Source organism: Mesoplodon mirus (assembly GCF_964341445.2).
Source record: "Mesoplodon mirus genome assembly, chromosome: 19".
Taxonomy (NCBI): domain Eukaryota; kingdom Metazoa; phylum Chordata; class Mammalia; order Artiodactyla; family Ziphiidae; genus Mesoplodon; species Mesoplodon mirus.
In genome coordinates, this window is record NC_138995.1 from 36,295,616 (window position 1) to 36,321,118 (window position 25,503).

The 25,503-nt window shown below is 37.5% G+C and overlaps 1 protein-coding gene across 6 annotated transcripts in view; it reads right to left on the reverse strand.

Annotated features, from left to right (window-relative positions):
* PHKB (phosphorylase kinase regulatory subunit beta) overlaps positions 1-25,503 on the reverse strand; it is a 202,563-nt gene that overhangs the window by 64,220 nt on the left and 112,840 nt on the right. For all 6 annotated transcript variants that reach the window (XM_082607431.1, XM_082607432.1, XM_082607427.1 and 3 more), the window contains 2 exons: positions 22,322-22,480; positions 15,797-15,891 (listed from right to left, as the gene is read on the reverse strand). In XM_082607431.1, coding sequence (XP_082463557.1) covers positions 15,797-15,891; positions 22,322-22,480 — 254 coding nt within the window. The remainder of the gene's footprint in view (positions 1-15,796; positions 15,892-22,321; positions 22,481-25,503) is intronic.

The window sequence follows — 25,503 nt, forward strand, 5'->3', positions numbered from 1 at the left end:
ACAGAAGTTTATACAAGTATTTTAATATATAATGATTATTAATAAGGTCAAACTCTCTGAGTACTAAAAAAACAAAAATAAATGAAAAACTTTCCAATGTAGGAGAAAACAAAAGAATGACAGAAACTAAATAGTGGTTTCACATTCCTACTGGTAAGTGACTGGTTGATAAATGATTATTTGTTGGCCTAGCTATAGAAGCACTATGCTAGTTGCTGTGTGGAAGCTGCAATAATGAAAGATATGCTGCTTAAGACTATCTACCTTAGTCATAATTAAGGGACAGTGAGGACACAGGAAAATGACATTAATATTATAAGCCCCACTGGCAATGATTCTTCACTTAAGCAAACTTTAGTCAGGCTCCTGAACCTCCTTGTAGGCTCATCTGTGTGCTTTCTTGTAAAATTCAGTTTTAGCAAGAATCCTGCTTAGTCAGTTTAACCAGAACCCTTACCATCAATATCTATTTGTTCAGCGTCTGTATCTGTTCAGATTCCTCATCCTCTACCATCCCCCAAGTGATATCTGATCACCCTGGCCTGTCTTAAGCAAAGAATCCTGCTGGTTGGTTTAGCCAGAATCCCCCTTACCTGTGATATTTCCTCTTAGTAATTTTTCATCCACTGACCACCACCCTGCTCCTTGGCTATAAATTCACTCTTGCCCATGCTATATTTGGAGTTGAGTCCAATCTCTCTTTCCCACTGTAAAATCCCACTGCAGTGGTCTGTATACCTATTGTGATGGTCCTGAATAGTCTGCCTTATCATTTTTAATAAGTGTCACTGAATAGTATTTTCTTTAATACCATGCAGTAAATGTGCATTTTCACCATGGTGTATATGGCTCACCAGGCCACACTCCAGGACACCTGGGTTCCAGCATTGGATATGTACCTGTGTGACCTCGGACATGTCACTTCTCTTTGAATCTCAGTTTCCTGCTCTAAAAAATGAGGGAATTAAACAAGATGCTCTTGATAATCTTAACAGTCTCTTAATATACTTTTAATATTCTACCATGTATGTAAGGTACAGGTAATAAACATAATGGCATGGCAAATAATTTTGGACTTTATTGGTGAAACAAGAAGGAATCAACTCCTCTCTACAGAGCTATGGGCAGTTTTATGGTTTATATAGACACATTTGATTAAAAAATAAAACATTCCCAAATCTAGGCTAAGGTCTATAACAATACATTTGGATCAGGTGTGTCTTAGGGAAGGAAAGTTTCTAGAAAGTGATTTCTATTTTTGTGTAAGTGTGAAAAATTGTTTTATCTTAACTCTTGCTTTATTTTCTTTGGCTAATGAACACTATGGAATATAAAATATTTCATTTAGGAACAGATAAGTAAATAGAGACCTTTTAATGAAAAGCTATTTAGCCACAACAGCAGTCTTAAAAACACTATAATGCAGTATACATTAAATCTTAATCAGCTCTTATTAGGATAAACTTCTAGAATAGAAATTATTACATTAAAGGGTATTACATTATATGGTACAGGAAACTCGATATAGCCATATATTACATTATATGATACAGGAAATTTGACATAGCCAAATAAAGAAACATCATATAGACATTTAAAACAACATTTTATAGAAATAATATGAAAAATAACTATGATAGTATAAATAAGTGTTAGCGAGTGCAAAACTGAATATCCAGTAAGACTATGCATAATAAGAAAGCCTACGCATAGTAATAGCCAAAATGTTGAAAATGTATGTTTTTCTCCAGACTGTTTAGGATTTTTCTCATTCTCATTAATGAGAAAGTAATATTATTTATAAAATAAGTTATGTGGAATAAAATAAAAATAGCAATAATATTTATTTAGGTCTTATAGTGTCAGACATTTTGTTAAGAGCTTTACATACAATATTACCACTTAATTACATACAACCACAATGAGTTATGAAGTATTACCCCTATTTAATAGATGAAGAAAGTGAGGCGTAAAGACATTAATTAAACTGTCCAAGGTCACTGAGTTAGTAAGTAGAAGAAATGGGTTTTATATAAGCTAGGCCAGTATGATGCAAAGCCACCTTCTTAAAAATAAAAATTACATATATATCTCATATTCTTTAATCTTCAGGAAAATAATTTGTACAAAATTTTATGCAACTGTATTTTCAGAAAACAAAGTATGAAACCCCCTTTTCTTCATTAATTTGAAAAATGAGAGACCAACAAGTGTATATGTTTTTAGCTCAGATCTGTATAAATATGCACATGATTTAGTAAATACGTACTGACTTTCATCCTAAATTTAGAAACTTTGCAGCTTGGAAAATAAGCTTTTATGACTAAAAAGCATTCCTTTCATATTGACCTTTTCTCCAAAGACTGTCAAAGTAGATCAATCCATTTTAATTGGCATATTAAATGTGCTAGTCTACTTCTCAGATTCAAAGCTTGGGTATCGCTGAAAATGATAAATGTGAAACTGAATTCTCTCAAGAGTGCTTCAACACACATGATCTGCTCTATCATGATGATTATGCCATAAATGTAAAATATTGCTTCAAGTAGCTGACCAAAAATACGCATTTTTTATTAGTACAATAGCAAAAACACCTGGAACTCTCTAAGGACCTTGTGAGAGAATACTGCTCCTCACTGTCAGGGAGTAGGGCTCCCAAAGCCCAGTCCTCTGGTTGACAGCGCCTCATAATATGGAACATTAAATAAGAGAGAGTTAGAATAGAAATAAAGGATAGGTTTCTCTTCAAAGATCAATAGACCTTTAAAAACTTTTCATAGATTCAAAAATAAGAAAAAAAAGTGAAATAGGGAAGTCCCAGGTAAATTCATAATTTATATTTATGAATAAACAGGATTCTGTTCTCAGAGTAAAATGCCAGGAATATAAGTGGGCTCAGTGTGTTGAATCAGAACAGGGGCACAAATTGAGACTTGCAGTAGATTCATTAAAACAATACTAGATCATAATATTCCTTGTACATCTTTATTTTGGATAATAAACCTTGTTTTCTTGCTTGGGTCTATTTTTCCTCTTTTACATTTCAGCCATGAATATAAGAAGTCTTCATCTTGTAGATGAAATATTTCATTATATCTCATGCCTATTATTGGAATTTTAATTTTGGCAAGTTCAGTGGGTTAATCAGCATGACATGTCTCTGGTGGCACAGTGGTTAGGAATCTGCCTGCTAATGCTGGGGACACGGGTTCGATCCCTGGTCTGGGAAGATCCCACATGCTGTGGAGCAACTAAGCCCGCGAGCCACAACTACTGAGCCTGTGCTCTAGAGCCCGTGAGCCACAGCTACTGAAGCCCGTGCATTTAGAGCCCGTGCTCTGCAACAAGAGAAGCCACTGCAATGAGAAGTCCACGCACCGCAATGAAGAGTAGCCCCTGCTCACTGCCCGCGCACAGCAACGAAGACCCAATGCAGCCAAAAATTAAAAAAAAAAAAGAATGATGCTATTTTATTTGTTTAAACTCATTTTTTCTTTTTTCTTTTTTCTTTTTACTTCAAATTTAACTTTTCTAAGTTCTGGATGTTTTTGACCAAGTATTTAATTTTCATTGGCTCTGGTATAAATACTAGTTGATAGGAGACTTTCATTTCCCTTAAAGACTGCAGACAGTATTCCTGAAGAGAACCTTTGTGCACTGTGGCATAGGCAGGCTAGACTTTCAAAAGCATTTCTGATGCCTTGACTATTTTATTCTGTTTCATTATGATAATCATAAGAACTTCTGTTCAGCACTCAAATTCATTCCCATGCTTGTAGATAAATTTGGCTTTTTGGTCCCACACAAGCACTTTCTTTCTTTGTCAAGCTAATGAAGTAGAGTTTTTTTAATCCTTTAAGTAGAAATTATGTCTCAAACTGGTTATACTATTTCAGAGCATTAGAATGAACAAATAAAACTGAGCTTCATGCAAAGTTTCCCTAAATCACCTAAGGCTAAACCTTTAAAAACTGTGAACAGATCTGAAACAAGAATATAAAAAAGGGAAGCAGGTATAAATCCATATTCTAGGAGTGCTATATAACAAATCTACTAAATTAGGAGAGGTTTATAACCTGTCTTGGACTGCAGCAAACTCACTTCCTGAACAGATGGTCTCCCACCATTTAATCACTCTTTAACTCCCTACAATCTGGCTTTTGGGCACACTATGTACTAAAATCACTCAAAGGTTACCTGTAACCCAGATAATGGAAGCCAGTAACAAAAGTGCTAGAAGGAGATTCACGAATCAAACCCAGCCAAATAATTTTATAGATTAGAAAACTACGGTCTATAAATGTTAGATCTTCCCCAGATTACACGAGGGGTGAACAAAGCAAGATCAAAACACCAGCACTTGAGTTTCTGCCAGTGCTGTGCTGTTCTCCCCTGCCAATTAGGTAGTCAGCTTTCTTGAACGGCTGTCTCACAGTTAACATTTTTCACACTTTCAATCCAATGACACTGTTTTACCTTCTTGCTGGATTCTTCTGTCCTGCCCTTCCTTGAACATCCCTTTACTCCACCTTTACCCTTACAAAGAACTAAGCCTTAAGCCTAGCTTTCCAAAATTGTCTGCTCTCATAGTTTCAATTCCCATCATGAGCCATGTACAATAGCAACACGACTTTGTAACTTTTCTTTTCATTAACTGCTGGGTACCTCAATTAACTACCATGTCTGCATTGAAACTATCAAAATGCAAATAATAATAGCTAACATTTATTGAGTGCTTAACTATAAACTAGGGGCTGCTCTAAGCTCTTTACCTATATTAACTCATTTAAATCTTTAACAAATCTATGAGGTATTATTCTGATTTCACATGTGAGGAAACTAAGGCACAGAGAGTTTAATCAACTTGCCCAAACTTGGATTCAAACCCATGCAATGTGCCTCCAGAGGCTGTGCTCTTAATTGTTTTGCTAGGCAGAATGTCTATATAAAATCTCTACTATTTATATTCTTGAATGCTAAAATAGCATTTTCATATCAGAGTGTTTTTACCTGTGACTTTTCCGTTGATATTAGAATGGCTTATTTATGTAAAAATTCTGTTGCATTCAATATCTGTTTCAAGAAACAAGTTCAATTTTTTGCATATTGATTTAAAAATGAAGAAAAGAAATCCAATTCCTGGCTGGTCTTATTCTATTGCCTGTTAAATGTGTTAGTTTCAGATAGAATCCTGAAACATTTAAAAAGATATTAAGTTTGTTTTCCTATGAAACCAGGAATCTTCTATAACACACATTTCAGAATAAAGTCCATTTGTTACAGAACTCCAAAAAGCCCCCAGTTGCTACAAAGGATGTCGTTTTTAGGGTCAACTTATCCCCAGTGGAAAACCATAATGCAGAACACAATGAATCTGTGAAATGGACATAGTAAGCTGCTTACAGGTTCTTCCAAATATGAATGGTAGCAAAGGCTCAAAACAAACAGTCTCCAAGTGACCTATCTCACATTAACATGGCAGAGGCTCTGCAGTGTGAACAGTCTAAGTCTCATCCACAGATAACCAGCAGGTAGTCAGCACCAGAATTACCTAGGCAACAGAAAATGAGGGACCCCCTAACAGGAACAAGTTAGGGTGAAAGAAGAAGGGGAGTAAACACTCAAAGAATCTTGCTAGCCTCTGGAAAGTATCTTCCTTTGGATAAGGAAGAAGGAACTCCCTAATAAAATTACTAACTGTTAGACTTGTGGACTTGGTCTCATCCCAGTGCTAACAGGGAAGAAGAAAATAACAATTAGATCCTTTTAACATTACAAATGTTATATATAATGTATCCCAGCATACATTTTGTACTGATGTAACATCTTTCCACTTAATTTTTCAGATCATTTCCACAGGCCCCTCAGTCTCCTAAGGCACAGGTGAAACTATTTTTCTGTGATGCGATATTGAGCCAGCCTGTCCAGGAAGCAAAATATTTCCTCTGTTAACTCCTTCATACCATTATGAAAATCATTGCTTCCATGCTTGACATCCCTTCCTCCTTTTCTTCTTCAGTTAACACCTTCATATTGGTTCTGCCACTTGACAACTGTGTGACCTTGGAAAAATTATCAAACCTCTCTGAGACTTGCATTATCTATCTGTAAAGTGGGTATAATAATATTTATTTCAGAAAAGTGTTAAAATCAGACATAATACATATAAAATAGTTCGTACAATGCCTATAATCATCAGAAGCACAATCAATAGTGGTTTTCTATTTTTCTCACTTCCTTTCTCTAGCCCTGTCAAATACAAACTAGACTGATAGAAGGCAAAAAAGAATAAGACACATTCCCTACTCTGAATACCCCTGCCAGAGAGGCAGGCATGTAAACCCACAACTACAATAGCATGACAAGTGTTATAACATGGTGTATGCCAAGGGTTATAGGAAAGCAGCCTTCTAAACCCATAAGACTTGTTTTCAGGGAGTAATTTATAGGATGATTAGATAATATGATCTTTTGTATAATTTATCTTTTCCAAATCAAACGTGACATAGGAAAGTAGGGGTAAGCGGAGCAGGCATTGTTACCCTATCTACAAGACTAAAGAACAGATTAAATAACAGTTTGGTATAAATTATTCTCCTTCACATGTTTCTTTACCAATTTTAATAATTCTGGCATTTAATTTACTTGGTTTGCATCTACTTGGAGCTATCACAACTGTTCAGTGAACATCTACCCTGCTCAAATCCCAGTGTTAGGTTCATCAACCAAGATCTGAAGAAGCACAGAGTGTGGCTGGAGAACAAGATATTGTCTGGAGAACAAGATATTTAACAGAAACAATTAGAGAAGACTCAAGCATGGTAAGTGAGGCCTGGGCTTCTAGTTCTAGAGAGTGGCGTTAGCACATACACTCAATTCTCATTCCTCTCCAGACCCCACAGAAATGACCATATAGATGCTAAAAATAAACAAAAAAGACTAAAGCCATAACAAAAAAGAGAAAAAGAAAAAAGGGGCATCAAATCAGATATTTCAGCACATTTCTAGTGTAAAAGATGGCAAATAGAAGTGCATTAATGAAGAAAGCAGAGCAGAGGAAGCCTATATAACCAAACTATACCACTTAGAGCGTTACCATAATGCTGCCACAGCTATGGGAGTTGATCCACCAAATAGAGGGGCCCCAGAGGGTACTTGGTTTGCAGAAACACTGGACAGGAGAAGTGGGACGTGACACAGAACTGATAAAGGCCATAGTGGCTGGCCTGAGGCCCCACACAAGGAGCCACAGTCAGCAATAAAACAATAAAACGGGGTTTTTCTCTTAACATACTGAACAAACTGGCTGGGGTGAGTTAATGCTTTTAGTGTTGGCAATAACTTCCTCAAAGTAAAGCCCTTCACATCCTGGCATTTGGCAAGGGTAATGAGGGTCTTGTTTGTTCCCCACTGGATCCTCAAGAGACCAAACTCCCAATCACGTCTTCCTCACTCCCTGTTGGGGCTGGGGGACAGGGGGAGGGGACCACTTAATACACTGAGAATAATCAGACCATCATCTATCACCTAATACACAATTGAACAAGTGAGGATCACCAGGTATGTGAAAAATAACCAACAGGAAGAAAGAGAAACACCACATTAGTAAAACACAAAAATTACCTTGGGTATTACACTTACTGAAATAAGCCAGACATAGAAAGGCAAATATTGCATGATTCCACTTATATGAGGTACCCTGAATAGACAAATTCATAAAGACAGAAAGTAGAATAGAGGTTACCGGGAGCTGGAGGGAGGGGAGTGGAGGGAGTCACTGTTTAATGGGTACAGAGTTTTTGTTGGGGATGATGAAAACATTTTGGGTATAGATAGCAGTGATGGTTATGCAACATTGCAAATGTATTTAATGCCACTGAATTGTGCACTTATGAATGGTTAAAATGATAAATATCATGTAATACATATATTACCACAATAATAAAAAAGAAAAAGATCACTCAGGAAATTCAACAAATGGTGCTCTGACAACTGGATATCTCCATACAAAGAATGGAGCTGAATGCCTACCACATACCATGTACAAAAATTAACTCAAAATGGATCAGAGGCCTAAATGTAAGAGCTAAACCTATAAAATTATTAGAAGAAAACACAGGCAGAAATCTTTGTGACCCTGGATTAGACAATGGTTTCTTAGATATGATACCAAAAGCACAGCAAAAAAAATAAATAAATAAAGATAAATCAGACTTCATCAAAATGCAAATTGTCTGTGCTTCAAATGACACCATCAAGAAATTGGAATAATAGTTCACCAAATGGGGGGAAATATTTCAAAATAATAGAAGGAATTCATATGTAGAACACATAAAGAACAATTACAACACAATAATAAAAAAGACAAAGAACCCAATTTTAAAATGACCACAATATCTTAAAAGACATTTGCCCAAAGAGATACATATACATATCCCCCAAAAATATATGAATAGATGCTCAATGCCTTTAGTAATTAGAGTAACTAGGGCAATGCAAGTCAAAACCACAATGATATATCACTTCTTATACACTAAAAGGCTATAATCAAAAAGACAGATAAGGGCTTTCCTGGTGGCGCAGTGGTTGGGAGTCCGCCTGCCAATGCAGGGGACACGGGTTCGTGTCCCGGTCTGGGAAGATCCCACATGCCGCGGAGTGGCTGGGCCCGTGAGCCATGGCTGCTGGGCCTGCACGTCCGGAGCCTGTGCTCCGCAACGGGAGAGGCCACAACAGTGAGAGGCCCACATACCGAAAAAAAAAAAAAAAGACAGATAATAACAAGTGTTGACAAGAATGTAGAGAAATTGGAACCCTCATACATTGCTGGTAGGAGTGCAAAATGGTGCAACCGCTTTGAAAAACAGCCTGCAGTCCTTCAAAATATTAAACATAAAATTAGCATATGACTCAGCAATTCCATTATATCCAAGAAAAATGAAAACATGTCACACAAAAACTTGTACACAAAACTTCATGGCAGCACTAGACACAATAGCCAAAAAGTGGAAACAACCCAAATGTCCATCACCAGATGGATGGATAAATAAAGTGGTATACACACACAATGAAATGTTATTTCGCCATAAAAGGACTGAAATACGGATACATACTACAACACTGATGAACTTTGAAAACATTATGTGGAGTGAAAAAAATCTAGTCACAAAGTACCACACATTATATGATATACCCAGAATAGGAAAATCCATATAGACAGAAAGTAGATTAGTAGTTGCCGAGGGCTGGGGTAGGGAGAGAGAGAAAGGTTGAAGAAAGTGGAGAGTGACTGGGGTCATGAAAATATTCTAAAATTTATTGTGATGAATATACTAAAAACCATTGAATTGTACACTTTAAATTAGTGAATTGTATCAGATGTAAATTATATTTCAATAAAGCTTTTATTAAAAAATAAATGTTCAATAAATTATAGCAAGTATTATTTTTTTAAATTACAGAAAAAAAGACTATTCAAGGAACAGAAGAGATCTTAACTCTTAATTTTTATTCATAGAAAGACTTATGAAGATAAATTATCCATTAAAAAAAGGGGCAAGAAAGAACAAGATAGCCCGGACTCAGTTTTCCCTCCTCCTCTAAATACAATTATTTACCCTGGAAATAATTCAGTGGATAATGAGTCAAGGGCTCTGAGAACTGGAAAGAGGGCAGTAGACTTGGCTGGCTAAGAACCAACCCCAGGACTTGAAGAATGGCAATGTGGTGAGATTCCTAAGATCCCATACACACTGGGCTGAGCACTGTAGAGGCCTGTAGCCTGAAACAACCATCAGGCGTAGACAAAAAAATAAACACAAAAGCAATAATAGTCTGTTCTCTCTGGCCAAAGGACTGGGAAACAAGAACCACAACAGTGACCAAGTGGGGAGATTCAACCCTAGTTCCTCTACTTGAGGTACTAGTTGGCCAATCTGCCTTCAGCAGCACCTTCAAAGCCCTAGTGGGCCCACCCAACCTCTGTTTTACAACCAGGGCACTTGATGGGCCAACACAACTGTAGCATCATCAAAGAAGCCCCAGTGAGCTGTCTTGACCCCTGCTCCACAAATCAGGCTTTAGTGGGTGGTCCAATTCATCTAGGATAGCAGCAGTAAAGCTCCAAGGGCCATCCCAACCTCCACTCCACAACCAGTGCACCAGCATGGAATTCTGAGCAGTCTACAGCAGCAGCTTCTCAGCAGTGCCAAGACTACCTAACCCTTGGGAAACCAGCAAGCGGGCCGATACACCTGCATCAGCTGAGTTTGTTATCTCCTGGCCGTCCACCCAGTGGCATAAGGAGACTTAGGCCAAGAGAAATGGCATATTACCTGTAGAAGAACACAAATTTGAATTGGCAAGGGATTTCTCATCTGAAACTATGGAGGCCAGAAGTACACAATCATTCTTAGTGCTGAAAGAAAACAACTGTCAATCAGGAATCCTGCATCTAATGAAAGTAGCCTTCAGGAATGAAAAGGAAATAGACATTATTAGACAAAGGAAAACTAAGAAATTTGTTGCTAGAAGACCTACTCATAAATAATGTCTAAAGAAAGCTATGCGAACAGAAAGAAAATGACAACAGAAGAAGGCAGGGACATTCAGAAAGGAAAGAATGATGAAATGGTAGAAGTTGGGATAAACACAATAGACTTTTTTTTTTTTTTTTTTTACTATACTGCTTGGCATTTTATATCTGAATATTTTGCAATAATTTTAAATGGTCTATTAAAAAAGTAGTAATGCAAACCAGTATATGACAAATCAACAGCATGCACAAAAGATACAAGTGTATATTATATGAATAAAAGTTGAAAAAGTCAGTCTTTATGATCACCTCCTCCCTTTCCCAGAACTAGCCAGTTTTGTATGATAAAACATGTACTCATAAATAGCCTATTTTATACAATATGATTATTCTTAACCCACCATTCTGTGATCTACCCTTTACTTTATGTTTACTGAGCATTTATTATAATCCACTTCTTGTGCCATTTCATGTCAATTTACCACATTCTTTTTAATCCCTGCATAGATTTATAATAATTTATTAGATCTGTCTCCCACTTCTTGATATTAATATTGTTTTTAATATTTAAAGGAGTTTTAAGCACAATTGACTTTTACCTCATGACTTTCTTTAAGGGTTACATTTACATTATTCAAAAATTTAGAAGACAGATCTGGTTTAAAAAAAAAAAGAAAGGCTTTTCTGGAAATGGGGAAATTACATAGTTAATACTACCAAATGTAATTGCATTGTAATCTCCTCTATATTATTTCACTTTTTACAAAATGCATCTATGTAACTTTTATATGTAGTTAAAGGAAGAGGAACTGTATAGGCTTTTAAAGGATCCTGTCTGAAAAAGAGGCCAGGGTTTCAGGATGAAGGTTGTACTAAGAGTGGAGGCCTGGGAGTGGGTGAGGGTGAGTTGTGATATTAGATGAGCAAATTGGCTGAGATCATATAGTACGGGGATGGTTGCGAGAAATTTAGAGAAATTGCAAGATATAAGTGAAAAACACAGAAATGAGGTGACTGTATGAGGATATGGAATTTAGACTCTACCCTGTAGGCAGTATAGAGTGTCATGGAAGGTTTTCAGGAAACAACATAAATGAATCCATACTTTATAAGATCATGTGTTCTCAAGCACAGAGAATAAACAGGAGGAGAGACTGAAGACAGAGAGAGATTATTAAAACCATGCCATTGAGTAGTAATGAAGTCTGAGTGGTACATGGCAGTGGGGATAAATATGAAGAGACAAATGTAGATGCTACTTTGAAGGCAGAGCCAATATGATAACCACCTGAATGTAAGAGCTACTGGCATGAGAAAGGAGTATTGAAGATGGTCTTTATCCAAGGTAGGGACTATGGAGAAAAGAGCTACTTTGAAGCGAGAAGATAAATTTGGCATTAGAAATGTTGGGTTTCATTAAAAAATTTTTTTAAACCACTTTATTGAGATATAATTTACATATAAAAAGCTGTACATATATAATGTATACAACTCAATGAGACAGAGTTACATATACATCCAGAAATGTTGGGTTTTAAAGACTAGATTTGTGGAGAGACGATCACTAGGTAGTTGGAAATTCAAGTTTAAATATTAGGAAAGAGGTCAGAATTAGAGAAATAGATATAGAGATATTTGCATAAGTCCACGATTTTCCATGACATACCTTCTTCCCACATATACCATCAAGCACACTCAAACATTCAAGTTAAACCCTGGGAACCTCCTATATGACAGGTGTTACAGTACTATGACAGATCCTGAAGCTACAAAAGTGAATAAAACATGGTCTCTGGTCTCTAGGAACATACATTCTAAGGTCTGCAAAAGTTTTCTTGTTTTCTTTTGGTCAAAATCTCACAATACTATAAAGTATATCTGCTACTGCTAATAATGCATTTCTTTCTACTCCTCTAAACTTTATTTATAAAAGGGAATTTTATTCTCCAAGTAACATCAAGAGAAAACAGCAACTCCTGACTAGTGAGAGAGTATTGAGGAGGGTCATCCCAGCTGATACCCTTTTCCAACATCAGCCTTAACCCCGGATACAAAAGTACTTCCCTTTTACAAAAATAAATTTGCTAAGGGTAATGTTAAGAAAATCAACAGCTGCCAATTCAGTCCTCAATGTTTTGGATTTGCAATGTGCCAATAGCCCCATGCACACTTGAAGGAGTGGACCTTCCTACAGTTCTGGCACACTCACAGCTCTCTGGATTCTGGAAGACTTCCTGCCATAACCCTTCTGTGAAGGAATAAGCTGGCCCAGCAGGCCTGGGTTGTTTAAATCTTGAAAATTCCCAAGAAAGGCATGCTTTCAGGATGGGCTTTCCGGCTTCTTGGAATGTTCTGTCAGATAGGAGTGTTTTTGCATGCCTAAGGTGCTGGGCCATACTGTTTCAGTTTGTCTAGATGGTTTATGCTAACAATGTGATTTATGGTGAACATCTGCTTTTTCTCTGGGGGGGTTAGAGCTTCAGTAACTGCAGTCAATCATGCTACACGCTTACACAACTGACCCCCAATAAAAACCCTTGATGCTCAAGCCTGAGCAAGCTTCCCTAGCTGGCAGCACTTTGCATATGTAGTCATACATCATTCCTGAATAACTGTGTCTCACATGACTCCACTGGGTGAGAATATTTGGAAGCTTGTGCCTGGTTTCCTCAGGACTTGACCCGTGTGCCTTCACTAATTTTATCCTCTCTCCTTTTTTTGTAATAAACTGTAAGTGTTGAGTATAACAGCTTCTGAGTCCTGTGAGTCCTGGGGACCTCGGACACAACTTCCTTCGAAGACAGGGATTTCTCTTGTTTCCAGGAAATGTCTGAACTTTACTATTCTACTTACCTTTTCTGACATTTGACAGGGTCAATCCCCACAGATCAGTTAATTTCAAGATCTGACCTGGTCAATCATGATTGAGAGGGCACTGACACCAGCATTTCAGGCAGAGGGCCCTGTCTGACTTCCGTATTTCACCAGGCCAAGCCATCTAGCCCCAACAATGGATACGGGCATGCCAGGTCTTAGCTACTGCTTAAATGGCTGAGAAAGTGGAAAAGGCACCTCACCATTTTATATACCACCACAACCAAACTGCCAGTAGGGTGGGGCAATAACACCTCCCGGCAATTTTCTGCTGCCAGTCTTTCCTATCATTTCCTTCTCAGAAACTATATACAATGCATGGATATAATCCCAACATGGCTGCAGGAGAGAAGCCCCTGTCCTGACCCTAGAGCAAGGCTCTTAGATAGGATATGACTCTACCTGGGAGGTACATCACATAATTTAGTAGCAACATTAGAAGACAATTTCAGGGCTTCCCTGGTGGCTCAGTGCTTGAGAGTCTGCCTGCTGATGCAGGGGACACGGGTTCGTGCCCCGGTCTGGGAAGATCCCACATGCCGCGGAGCAGCTGGGCCCGTGAGCCATGGCCGCTGAGCCTGCGCGTCCGGAGCCTGTGCTCCGCAATGGGAGAGGCCACAACAGTGAGAGGCCCGCGTACCGAAAAAAAAAAAAAGAAAAAAAAAAAAGAAAACAATTTCAATATAAAAAATATACCTAGAGTAAATTCTCTATAAAATTCACTCTCAGTCACTTGTACTCTGCCTTCTTGAGTGGGAGAGAAGGAGTTGCAAGAATACTGTATTTCAAAAATTACATATAACCCACAGCCCTCCTTATATGGGTCAAGGAAGAAATGTTTAAATGGTTGATTTTGTTAGCTGTGTGCTTTGATGTTCTCTGGTTCCTGCCCCCACACCTCAAACCTGCGACAAATAGGTCACTTTACATTCTAAGAAAAGGCTTTGAGATTTCATCACCCTGGAAGTGCATCACACATGCTATGTAAGTGATACACACTAGTCTTAAAATGGCTCAGACTCACAGCACTAGGTAACATGAAGTTAAATATATTCCACTTTACCGACTGGTAAATATATTCCACTGAGATGAGTGGTAAATAAAGATAAAGGCCAAATCCCTGCCTTATATGGGAACTAATAGGCCAGTGTAAAATTTCTATCACATATTAACATAGGCATCTTATGTTCTTGAGAAAATCTTAACATTTATTTACAAATCTCCCAAAAGCTTCTCATCTATGAACCACTCAGAGTAACTAGATGTTTTGTTTGAGGACCAGCAAAAGAAGCAGAGAACCAGTGTGAGAGAACCTATTGATACTAAAGATACTAATGAGGCTGTTTGGCTCTCACTTTCTCTCATTAAAACAAGCATTTATGTGTGTGTTTGTGTGTGTGTGTGTATGTGTTATATTTTTAAAGTAAAAGGAGCATTTCAATTTCGTAAGCATATTTTCTGTAAGTGCTGATGCTATTCTTATTAAATAAATTTTTTTTTTTTTTTGCATTACGCGGGCCTCTCACTGTTGTGGCCTCTCCCGTTGCGGAGCACAGGCTCCGGACGCGCAGGCCCAGCGGCCATGGCTCACGGGCCCAGCCGCTCCGCGGCATGTGGGATCCTCCCGGACAGGGGCACGAACCCGCGTCCCCTGCATCGGCAGGCGGACTCTCAACCACTGCGCCACCAGGGAAGCCCCTTAAATAAATTTAATAAGTGTGTGCTTGGAATCCCAGGCACACACTCAGGTTCATTCCCTTTCTCCTCAGGCAATTTCAACAATCCACACTACATTTTAACAATACTCATTACTGGTATCATTTAATACATGAGGGTTTGCTCAAGTCAACATCAATCTTGCTGATCTTGCAAACACTTATTTTGTTGACACAACACAGTCTGAATCCATAGCTACTAAATGTAAAAAAAAATTTTTAAACTATTTATTCACCTGACATGTTACCAAGTACTAAGAACAGCTCTGTCTGTCACTCAGTCCTGTCACAGAGACATAGCACTGGAGAGATATCAAGCGAGGGGCCTTTCATGGAACCCTACTCTCTTCAGTAATAGAGCCATCTCATCTGTCCCCATGCCACCCATACTTACTGCATCTTCTCAAAGACATTTGACACCTTAAACGCAACCGCTGTGAAGGTGAAAATGTTTACCTGTGAGACATCTCGTGGGACACATCTCACTCATACTTCCTCATTAACAAATAGCCCTTTACCACAGGTAAATCTTAAGTAACCAGAATACAGAAAAGCTTTGCCCTCAGAAGAAACAATAAAAACCCATTCAGAATAAAATTTCTTCTTCAATTAAGTGTTAAATGTCTGGATGAGTCTAAGTTATGAAATAAAATATCTTTATATATCTCTTTACCTGATTGGAAAACCTCATGCTCACATTACGTTGATTCTGTAGTGGGACATAACGCTGAACAGGATCAATGTCTTTAGGACTAATTAATTCATCAGCTGAAAAAAAAAAAAAGGGAAATGACATGATCAAAAATGTATCTATAAACATTGTAAACCAACTAGACCTAATAGATGTTTATAGAACACTCCATCCAACAAGAGCAGAATATACATCCTTCTCAATGCACATGTAATATCTTTCATATGCTAGGCCATAAAATAAGCGTCAGTAAATTTAAAAGGATTTAAATCATACAAAGTATATACTTCAACCACAATAGAATGAAATACCAGAATTTCAAACAGAATTCTATTCAAATAGAATCAACTGAAATTGATTTCAACCACAATAGAAATCAATTAACAGAGAGAAGTTTTAGAAATTCACAAACATACTAAAATTAACAACACACTCCTAAATAACCAATGGGTCAGAAAATAAATGAAAAGGGAAATTAGAAAATACTTTCTAATGAGATGATTGAAAAAGAAGACACAACATACCAAAACTTAGGGGATTTAGGTAAAGCAATGTTCAGAGGGAAACTGACAACTGTAATTGCTTATATTAAAACAGAAAATTCTTGGGACTTCCCTGGTGGTGCAGTGGTTAAGAATCTGCCTGACAATGCAGGGGACATGGGTTTGATCCCCGGTCCGGGAAGATACTACATGACACTGAGCAACTAAGCTCATGCACCACAACTACTGAGCCTGTGCTCTAGAGCCCGGGAACCACAACTACTGAGCCCATGTGCCATAACTACTGAAGCCTGAGTGCCTAGAGCCCACGCTCTGCAACAAGAGAAGCCACTGCAATGAGAAGCCCGCGCACTGCAATGAAGCCATAAATAAATAAATAAATAAATAAATAAATAAATAAATTTAAAAATAAATAAAACAGAAAATTCTCAAGTCTATAATCTATATTCTACATTAAAAGAGCAGATGAAAAAGAGCTAACTAAATCAAAAGCAAGCAAGAGGAAGGAAATTAAGAGTGGAAATTTATGAAATAGAGTATAGAAAAATAATACAGAATATAAATGAAACCAAGTAGATTCTTGAAAAACTCAGAAGTTGACAAACCTTTAGCTAGCCTGACAAAGAAATAAAGAAAGAAGGCTCAAATTACTAAATCAGGAATGAAACTAGGAATATTACTACCAACCTTAAGGTTAAAAGAGAATACTCTGAAAAAATGTATGCCAACAATTTAGATAACCTAGATGATATGGGCAAATTCCTATAAATACATACATTACCAAAACTGACTCAAAAAGGAATAGAAAATATGAACAGATGTGTAACAAGTAGTGACTGAAACTTTCCACACAAAAAATGTTCAGGACCATGGGACTTCATTGATGAATTCTACCAAATGGTTAAAGAAGAATTAAAACCAATCTTTCACAAAATTTTCCAAAAAATAATAGAGGTACACTTCTCAACTCATTCTAACAGGCCAGTATTACCTTAATACCAAAATCAAAGACACCACAAGGGAAGAAAATCACAAATCAAAATCTTTTCTGAATATAGACACAAAACTACTCAACAAAAATACTAGCAAACCAAATCCAGTAACATATAAAAATGATTACATACCATGACCAAATGGGACTTACCCCACAAATGCAAGAATGGTTTAACCTCCCCAAATCAGTTACTGCAATACACCATATCAGTTGGACAAAGGACATAAAAACTACGTGACCATCTCAGTAGACACAGAAAACACTTGACAAAATTCAGCATCCTTTCATGATAAAAGGCAGTCAACAAATTAGGGATAGACAGGAACTTCCTCATCCTGAAAAAGGACATCTATGAAAAACCCATGGCTAATGTCACACTCAGTGGTAAAAGATGGGATGCTTTGCTCCAAAGATCAGGAGTCAAGACAATGATGTCTACTCTTGCCACTTCTATTCAACATTGTACTGGAGGTTCCAGTCAGAGAAATTTGGCAAGAAAAAGTAATAAAAGGCATCCAGATTGAAAGGAAGAAGCTACAGTAATTAAGACAATGTGGTGCTGGCACAAAGACAGAGATCAGTGGAACAGACTGATCCACTGATCAGTCCAGAAATAAACTGTTACATTATGGTCAACTGATTTTTGACAAGGGTGCCAAAACAATTCAACAGGGAAAAGAATAGTTTCTGAGATAAGTGAATATACAGAGGCAAAAGAATGAAGCTGGACCTCTTCTTCACACCACCTACAAAAATAAATGCAAAATAGATTTAAAAAGTTAAATGTAATAGTTAAAAATATAAAACTGTTAGAAGAAAATATAAGAGTAAATCTTTGTTGACTTTGTATTAGACGAAATTACATCAAAACATAAGTAACAAAAGAAAAAATGAGATAAATTGGACTTTGCCAAAGCGATAAGCTTTTGTGTCTTAAAGGACACCATCAAGAAAGCAAAATGACAGCCCACAGAATGGGAGAAAATATTTGCAAATCACATATCTTGTAGGGGACCTGTATCTTGAATATATAAAGAACTCCTGCAACTTTACAACAAAAAGACCCAATAAAAATAACCCAATTTAAAAATGGCCACAGGGCTTCCCTGGTGGCACAGTGGTTGAGAGTTCGCCTGCAGATACAGGGGACAAGGGTTTGTGCCCTGGTCCGGGAAGATGCCACATGCCGCGGAGCGGCTTGGCCCGTGAGCCATGGCTGCTGAGCCTGCACATCCGGAGCCTGTGCTCGGCAACGGGAGAGGCCACAACAGTGAGAGGTCCGCGTACCGCAAAAAAAAAAAAAAAAAAAAAAAAAGGCCACAGTATCTGAATAGACATTTCTCCAAAGAAGATATACCAATAAGCACATGAAAAGATGCAAAAAAAAAAAAAAAAAAAAAAAAAGGCCACAGTATCTGAATAGACATTTCTCCAAAGAAGATATACCAATAAGCACATGAAAAGATGCTCAACAACATTAGTCATTTGGGGAATGCTTATCAAAACCACAATGAGATAACACCTCATACCCATTAGGATGGTTAATATCAAAAAAGAAAAGAATAAGGGTTGGAGAGAATGTAGAGAAATTAGAACCCTCATACACTCCTGGTTGGAAGGTAAAATGGCACAGCTACTTTGGAAAATAGTCTAGAAGCGCTCCAAATGTTAAACACAGAGTTACCATATGACTCAGCAATTTCACCCCTAGGTATATACCCAAGGGAAATGAAAACATATGTCAAACGATAACTTGTTCATGAAAGTTTAGAGCAGCATTATTCATAACAGCCAAAAAGTGGAAACAACCCAAATGTCCATCACCTGATGAATGGATAAATCAAAAGTGGTATATCCATACAATGGAATGTTATTTTGCCATAAAAAGGAACGAAGTGCAGGAATTCCCCGGCTGCCCAGTGGTTAGGACTTCACGCTTCCACTGCAGGGGGCACAGGTTCGATCCTGGTAGGGGAACTAAGACTCCACATGCTGCACGGTGCAGACAAAAAAAAAAAAAAAAAGGGAACAAAGTGCTAATGCATGGATGAAACTTGAAGACAGGCTAAGTGAAAAAAGTGAGTCATAAAGGCCATACATTATATGATTTGAGGTATATAAAATGTCCAGAATAGGTAAATCTATAGAAATAGAAAGTAGATTAATGATTGTCTAGTGCTAGGGGGAAGGATGAAGTGATTAGGGGTATGTGGGGAGTGACTGTTAAAGAGTATAGGGTTTTTTTCTGGGGGGGGATTGATGACAATATTCTAAAATTGATTGTGGTTATAGTTGCACAACTCTGTGAATATGCTAAAAAATATTGAACTGTAAACTTTAAGTAGGTGAAATGTATGTAATTTTACCTCAATAAAGTTGTTCTACAATAAAAATAATGTATTTGCAGTTTCAAGGAAGAAAACTAGTTCAGTGAGGGAAGACAGTGTTTCCTAACACTAAATTCTAAAAGAGATTTCTGAGATGGAGCATTTTTTATGGGGCACTGACCAGAATGAGGGCAATGTCTTCAACTGCTGTTGTACTATAAGCAAGGAAGCCCTTTTCACATGGTAGTTCCTTGTTTATGATTTATTTACATATTTTATAGCAAACACTGATTTTCTAAAAGTCTAAATTTTCTAAAGAAAAAAAATTACTGTAATAATTAACTATTTTCTAAGAACACAATGGGTAGTTCAGGCCTTGGGCCAGAAAACAGCATATTGAGTCTTTTTGCTCTAACATAAAAGTCACATAGTTTTGTTGTGTAATTATTAACTAAGGCATACATAGAGCAAAATATTATTAAATTTCACCAATTAAAAACTGGACTGAATTAGTGAAAGCCATATATTACATATTTTTTTAAAGATTTACTGTTCTATTATGCTCATGTAATTCCAATTAACTGCCCACAAAATGTTGTTAAGCAGATATCCAACTGAGGCTCCTTTAATGAATAAATAAGACTTTGTTAGTAAACGTCGTGTGTGGAATCTTAATAACATCCATAGAAGTTTGATGGTTCTTGGGGTGGGGGGGGACAGTTATACAATAGTCAAGAGCAACTAAATGATTCAATCTTCTGAGACCTTATTCATTTTAACCAGTGAGTTGTTAACCAGATGACACACAGCTAGGTCACAGTGCTAATTAATATGTAGCATTTCTTTTTCTAGCAGGAGATAAGTATGTGGTTTCGTAGTCTGCAATACACCTACTCATGTCCTCTACTGCCTTTTTAGAACTGCAGCAGGCAAAAGAGAAACTGTTTCTTTGAAGGCTCTTTCTTATTCAAAATGGTCATAAAACAGAGATGAAGGCATGACCTGGATTATTTCTGTTCACTCTGGTCTTAACATAAGAAAATGCTATCTACACTCAAAATTTGTCTACATTCAATACATTTATTTTGGAGTAAGGAAGGTCCAATGTTTTGTTACTGACTGATATTGTTTTCAATCTTTGTGTTTTAAAGCTCAATCTGCTTATATAGAATATGGTCAATTCTGCATTCCCAATTCATTAGCCTTGATTTTATCCAGAGGCTTTATTCAAATAGCAATCTTTCTAGCTGTATCAACCCCAAGCTGGATATACAGCAAAAAGCAAGATGAAGAAGGTTTAGATCTCAAATCCCATATCCCAGGTACCAGTTTTCAGTCTCAGACTCACAGAAAAATTTCATCATGCTCATTTGTTTCCAAGTGTAGTATACAGAAACGTAAGATTCTGATGTTAAAATTCTTGTCCTTAGATAGGTTAACCACTCCTCCGCCAAAATATATTTTATTTAGCTGGTTATCAACAAGGCTTCTTTGTATTCATGCTAATAAGATGGAAATAAAATTCTAACCAGAGATAATCTTACCAACTTGGCTTGATTCTAAGAAAACTAGCTTATGTATGTTCTTTTTTTCTTTTGGAAAATCTTAAAGCAAAACCTGCATAAATAATATCAACTCCTTATCAAAGAGCTGTCCCTTTAAAGAAGAAAATTTTCTACAGGTTCTTAAATTAGCATTAAGTATATATGGAGATGCAGAAAATATAGTCAGGAAATGAGCAAACTGAAGACAGCATTAACTTAATTTTCTCTTCTTTGAATAGCTTCTGTCTGCTCTTATATATCATTTGTGTAAAGCTTGAATTGGAAATCTGGACTTTGAAATATTCTTCCCTAATGGAATGTAAAAAGGAACCAAAGATGATTATTCTTACAGCACAAACAAATTTAGCTTTTATGCAGTAATACTAAGAACAACAAAGACAATAACAGTATTTCACACAGTAAGCAGTTCTTTTAGTGCAGGTACAGAATTTACAGTCAGCTTGTTTCATAATCTGTTTGTCATAAAAGAATTCTGACTATTATGATAACCTTTTTGATGGAAATGCTAATAATATTAAACATTTTAGCAAGGAATGGTACAGCAAGATGCATAATGCTGTTTTGTGTGCATTAAATTAATATTCATTTCAATGTATCCAAAGATACTTCAGCTGAAGTTTTAGGAGAAGCTGAAAAACAATTCTTCAAAGAATTATGAATAATGGCTCCATTATGCCTCCACCTCACTGAGTAAACTGCCAACATGTATTTATTGGAAAGAAGAGAACTTTGAGACACCTGATTCCTTTTGGCAAGTGGTTTACTACAGGTATGACCAAGCATGACTGTTATACTAAATCACAACTGTATTCCATTTATAAAAGAGACTCAAAGTTTCCATAGCCTTCTGCTAGCACCCTATCTACTAAGCTGAATGCAGCCCAAAATGATCATAGTGGTACCCACACCTATTTGACTTTCTTCCCAGAAACATCCATCATCGTTCAGTGCAATAGACATATTAATGTACTTTTCCATGCTAAGAAACTCCCCCAAGACCTCTTAACAGCATGAAACACCACCCAAATCCAAAAAGAATGTCAATGTCAACAAAGACATACTTATTTCTAAAGACTTGATAATAAGAAAAAAAACTGTTCCCGATCTTCTTCACTTACCCAGGAGTTTTGCGATGACATAAAGGGCTTGTCCCCAAAGAAACAGTTTTCCATCACGGCCACAGTTGCTAGGAAATCGCTTCTGGCTGCCAGGTTTTCTTTTTTCATCTTCTACAAAATCAGCTGGCACGGAGTAGTACTTTGGTATGACAGGATAACCTATGGAGTTTAAAAATAAATATTTAAAATATAACAAATCAGTATCCTCCTCAAATTTCCCCTTCAAAAACTACAATGATTACAAAGCAGAAAGAGAGAAAGTTGCCCAACAGGATAGGAAAATATGACTCTTTTCAGAAATTCCCAGTGAAAAATGTGGGAAAAGCTTCTTTACTTTAAAACTAATTTGACAGGATACGTTATACGTTAGCCAACAATGTGTACATAATCTCTTTTAACAACATTTAACACCTTTAAATGAATCAATAAATATACAGTATGCAAATATGTAGAGCCATAGAAGAAGCTATTTTTAATAGGATTAGTCTGTGGAAGCTTTACAAATGAGATACTGTGTAATCTTAAATCAAGAATTATAACCCTGAGCAATTGCTTACAGCAAAGAAATCCCCATTTTAAACATTAAGCCCATTATCTACTATTCAATATCACTGAAGAGAAAAAAAAATCCATCTTCTCCCTGTGACCAACTCATTTAAAAATATTTCTTGGTAGAAACTAAAAATTATTTTAAGACTATAATATTTGTGGATGATGTAAAGGAAGAAAAACCAACATTCTAATACAGTGCTACAGAAGACTTCTTGTAATATCATCCCACACTGAACTTAATTTTTCTAATAATACTACACAGATTTCCCTAAAATTTGCTTCTTTCTTCACGCATCAATAAATAGTGATATTTGTGTCTAAAACCAGTGAAAAGGTCTATGATACATAGAGAATAGTCTGAACATCACTCTTTCAACATAATGAAGCCTAAAGTGTGATACACAGACTACCACCTCAATGCATCAATGATCTACCACTGAATACTAAAAGATCTGATTGAAGGGATTTTAAATATATTCATTACAACATTCATTACATTGTTTCTTACATTGGACAAGTGGTTATTTGGAGCATAAAGACAAAAAACTGGTTTTAAACATTAATATTTATTTGAAATTCAATGTTTATCCATAAACATTTTGCTACTTTACCATTACACGGATTTTAAAGGGTGAGCATATAGTATAAAGTATTTACTCTAAGATACTGTGGAAAACCCTAAAGAATATCATAAACTTCGTGTGAGACAGGAATAGGGCCCACTGTTGTGATTGCCAGTTTGTGCATCACGCCTGTAAGACCACCTTTTTTTTCTTTTTTTTTTTAATCAACACACCATAATTTTTAACTTTCAGATAAATAGGTTGTCAAAGCTGTTCACTCATGAGAATATTTTGTTATTTCACTAATACTTCCAAACACCAAAGATATCTGAAACTTCTCCTCTGGAATTCTTTCAAGAATTAGTTTTCTAGTCATACGAAAAAACTCAGTTATGTTCCTTTATGGCCCTTGCTGGTGTTAAACTGAAACCAATATATTATTTATAAGTCTGGACCTTTTGACCACTTCTAAAATACTAAATCCATCCTCAAAGGATGACATTTTAGAACCATGGCAGACATTCAAATTAATGTGCAAAAAGCCCTGAAAACATCTCCAAAGAGGAGGTCAAAATATTCTTGGCAATGGTAGTACCCTTAGGCTAGGGCAGAGCCTCCCTAAGTGGCCCTCTGAAGGGGGCAGCTGAACAAAGCACCTGAACAAAGCATTTCTGGTGACATGGATAAAAATTAGTCAATTTATATTATTGTCACATTACATCCAGTGAAAGAGTATTACAGTAGGTAATAGATGAAGAACCTCTGCCCACCTGGCAAACTACTGTGTAGTTAACTATAGCCATGACCACTTAAAATTCATCTCCCTCTCTATCACCTTGCCTAATGAACTCCTTTCATAAAAACAAGTTTATTATAAGAAATTAAGAGATTATTCTTTCTAATTCGTTTGCAGTCCCGTTCATTTTTTCATTTCAATATAAATTGTTCTGTTTAGAAAGGAATTATTTATATATTTCAAAGGAACATTAAGGGAATACTGGTAGAAAGAATTTCTTGAAAAAGCATTCCTGGGGGTGCTTCAAGATGGCGCAGGACTAAGATATGGAGATCACCTTCCTCCCCACAAATACATCAAAAATACATCTACATGTGGAACAACCCCTACAGAACACCTACTGAATGCTGGCAGAAGACCTCAGACCTCCCAAAAGGCAAGAAACTCCCCATGTACCTGGGTAGGGCAAAAGAAAAAAGAAAAAACAGAGACAAAAGAATAGGGATGGAACCTGCACCTCAGGTAGGGAGCTGTGAAGGAGGAAGTTTCCATACACTAGGAAGCCCCTTCACTGGTGGAGACAGAGGTGGTGGGGGTGGGGAAGCTTCGGAGCCACGGAGGAGAGTGCAGCAACAGGGGCGCAGAGGGCAAAGCAGAGAGATTCCCGCACAGAGGATCGGTGCCGACCAGCACTCACCAACCTGAGAGGCTTGTCTGCTCACCCCCCAGGGATGGTGGGGGTTGGGAGCTGAGGCTCGGGCTTCAGAGGTCAGACCCCAGGTAAAGGACTGGGGTTGGCTGCGTGAACACAGACTGAGGGGGCTAGTGCACTGCAGCTAGATGAGAAGGAGTCTGGGAAAAAGTCTGGAACTGCCTAAGAGTGCATGAGGAGAGGGGATTCAGAGCACCACCTAAACAAGCTTCAGAGATGGGTGAGAGCCATGACTATCAGCGCAGACACCAGAGATGGGCCTGAAATGCTAACACTGCTACTGCAGCCACCAAGAAGCCTGTGTGCAAGCACAGGTCACTATCCACACCTCCCCCCACCGGGAGCCTGTGCAGCCTGCCACAGCCAGGGTCCCATGATCCAGGGACAACTTCCCTGGGAGAACATATGGTACACCCCAGGCTGCTGCAGCATCCCGCTGGCCTCTGCCGCCGCAGGCTCACCCCGCCCTCCGTACCCCTCCCTCTCCTCAGCCTAAGTGAGCCATGGCCCCCTAATCAGCTGCTACATTAACCCCCTCCTGTCTGGGAGGGGAAAAGATGCCCTCAGGCAACCTACATGCAGAGGTGGGACCAAAACCAAAGTTGAGCCCCAGGAGCTG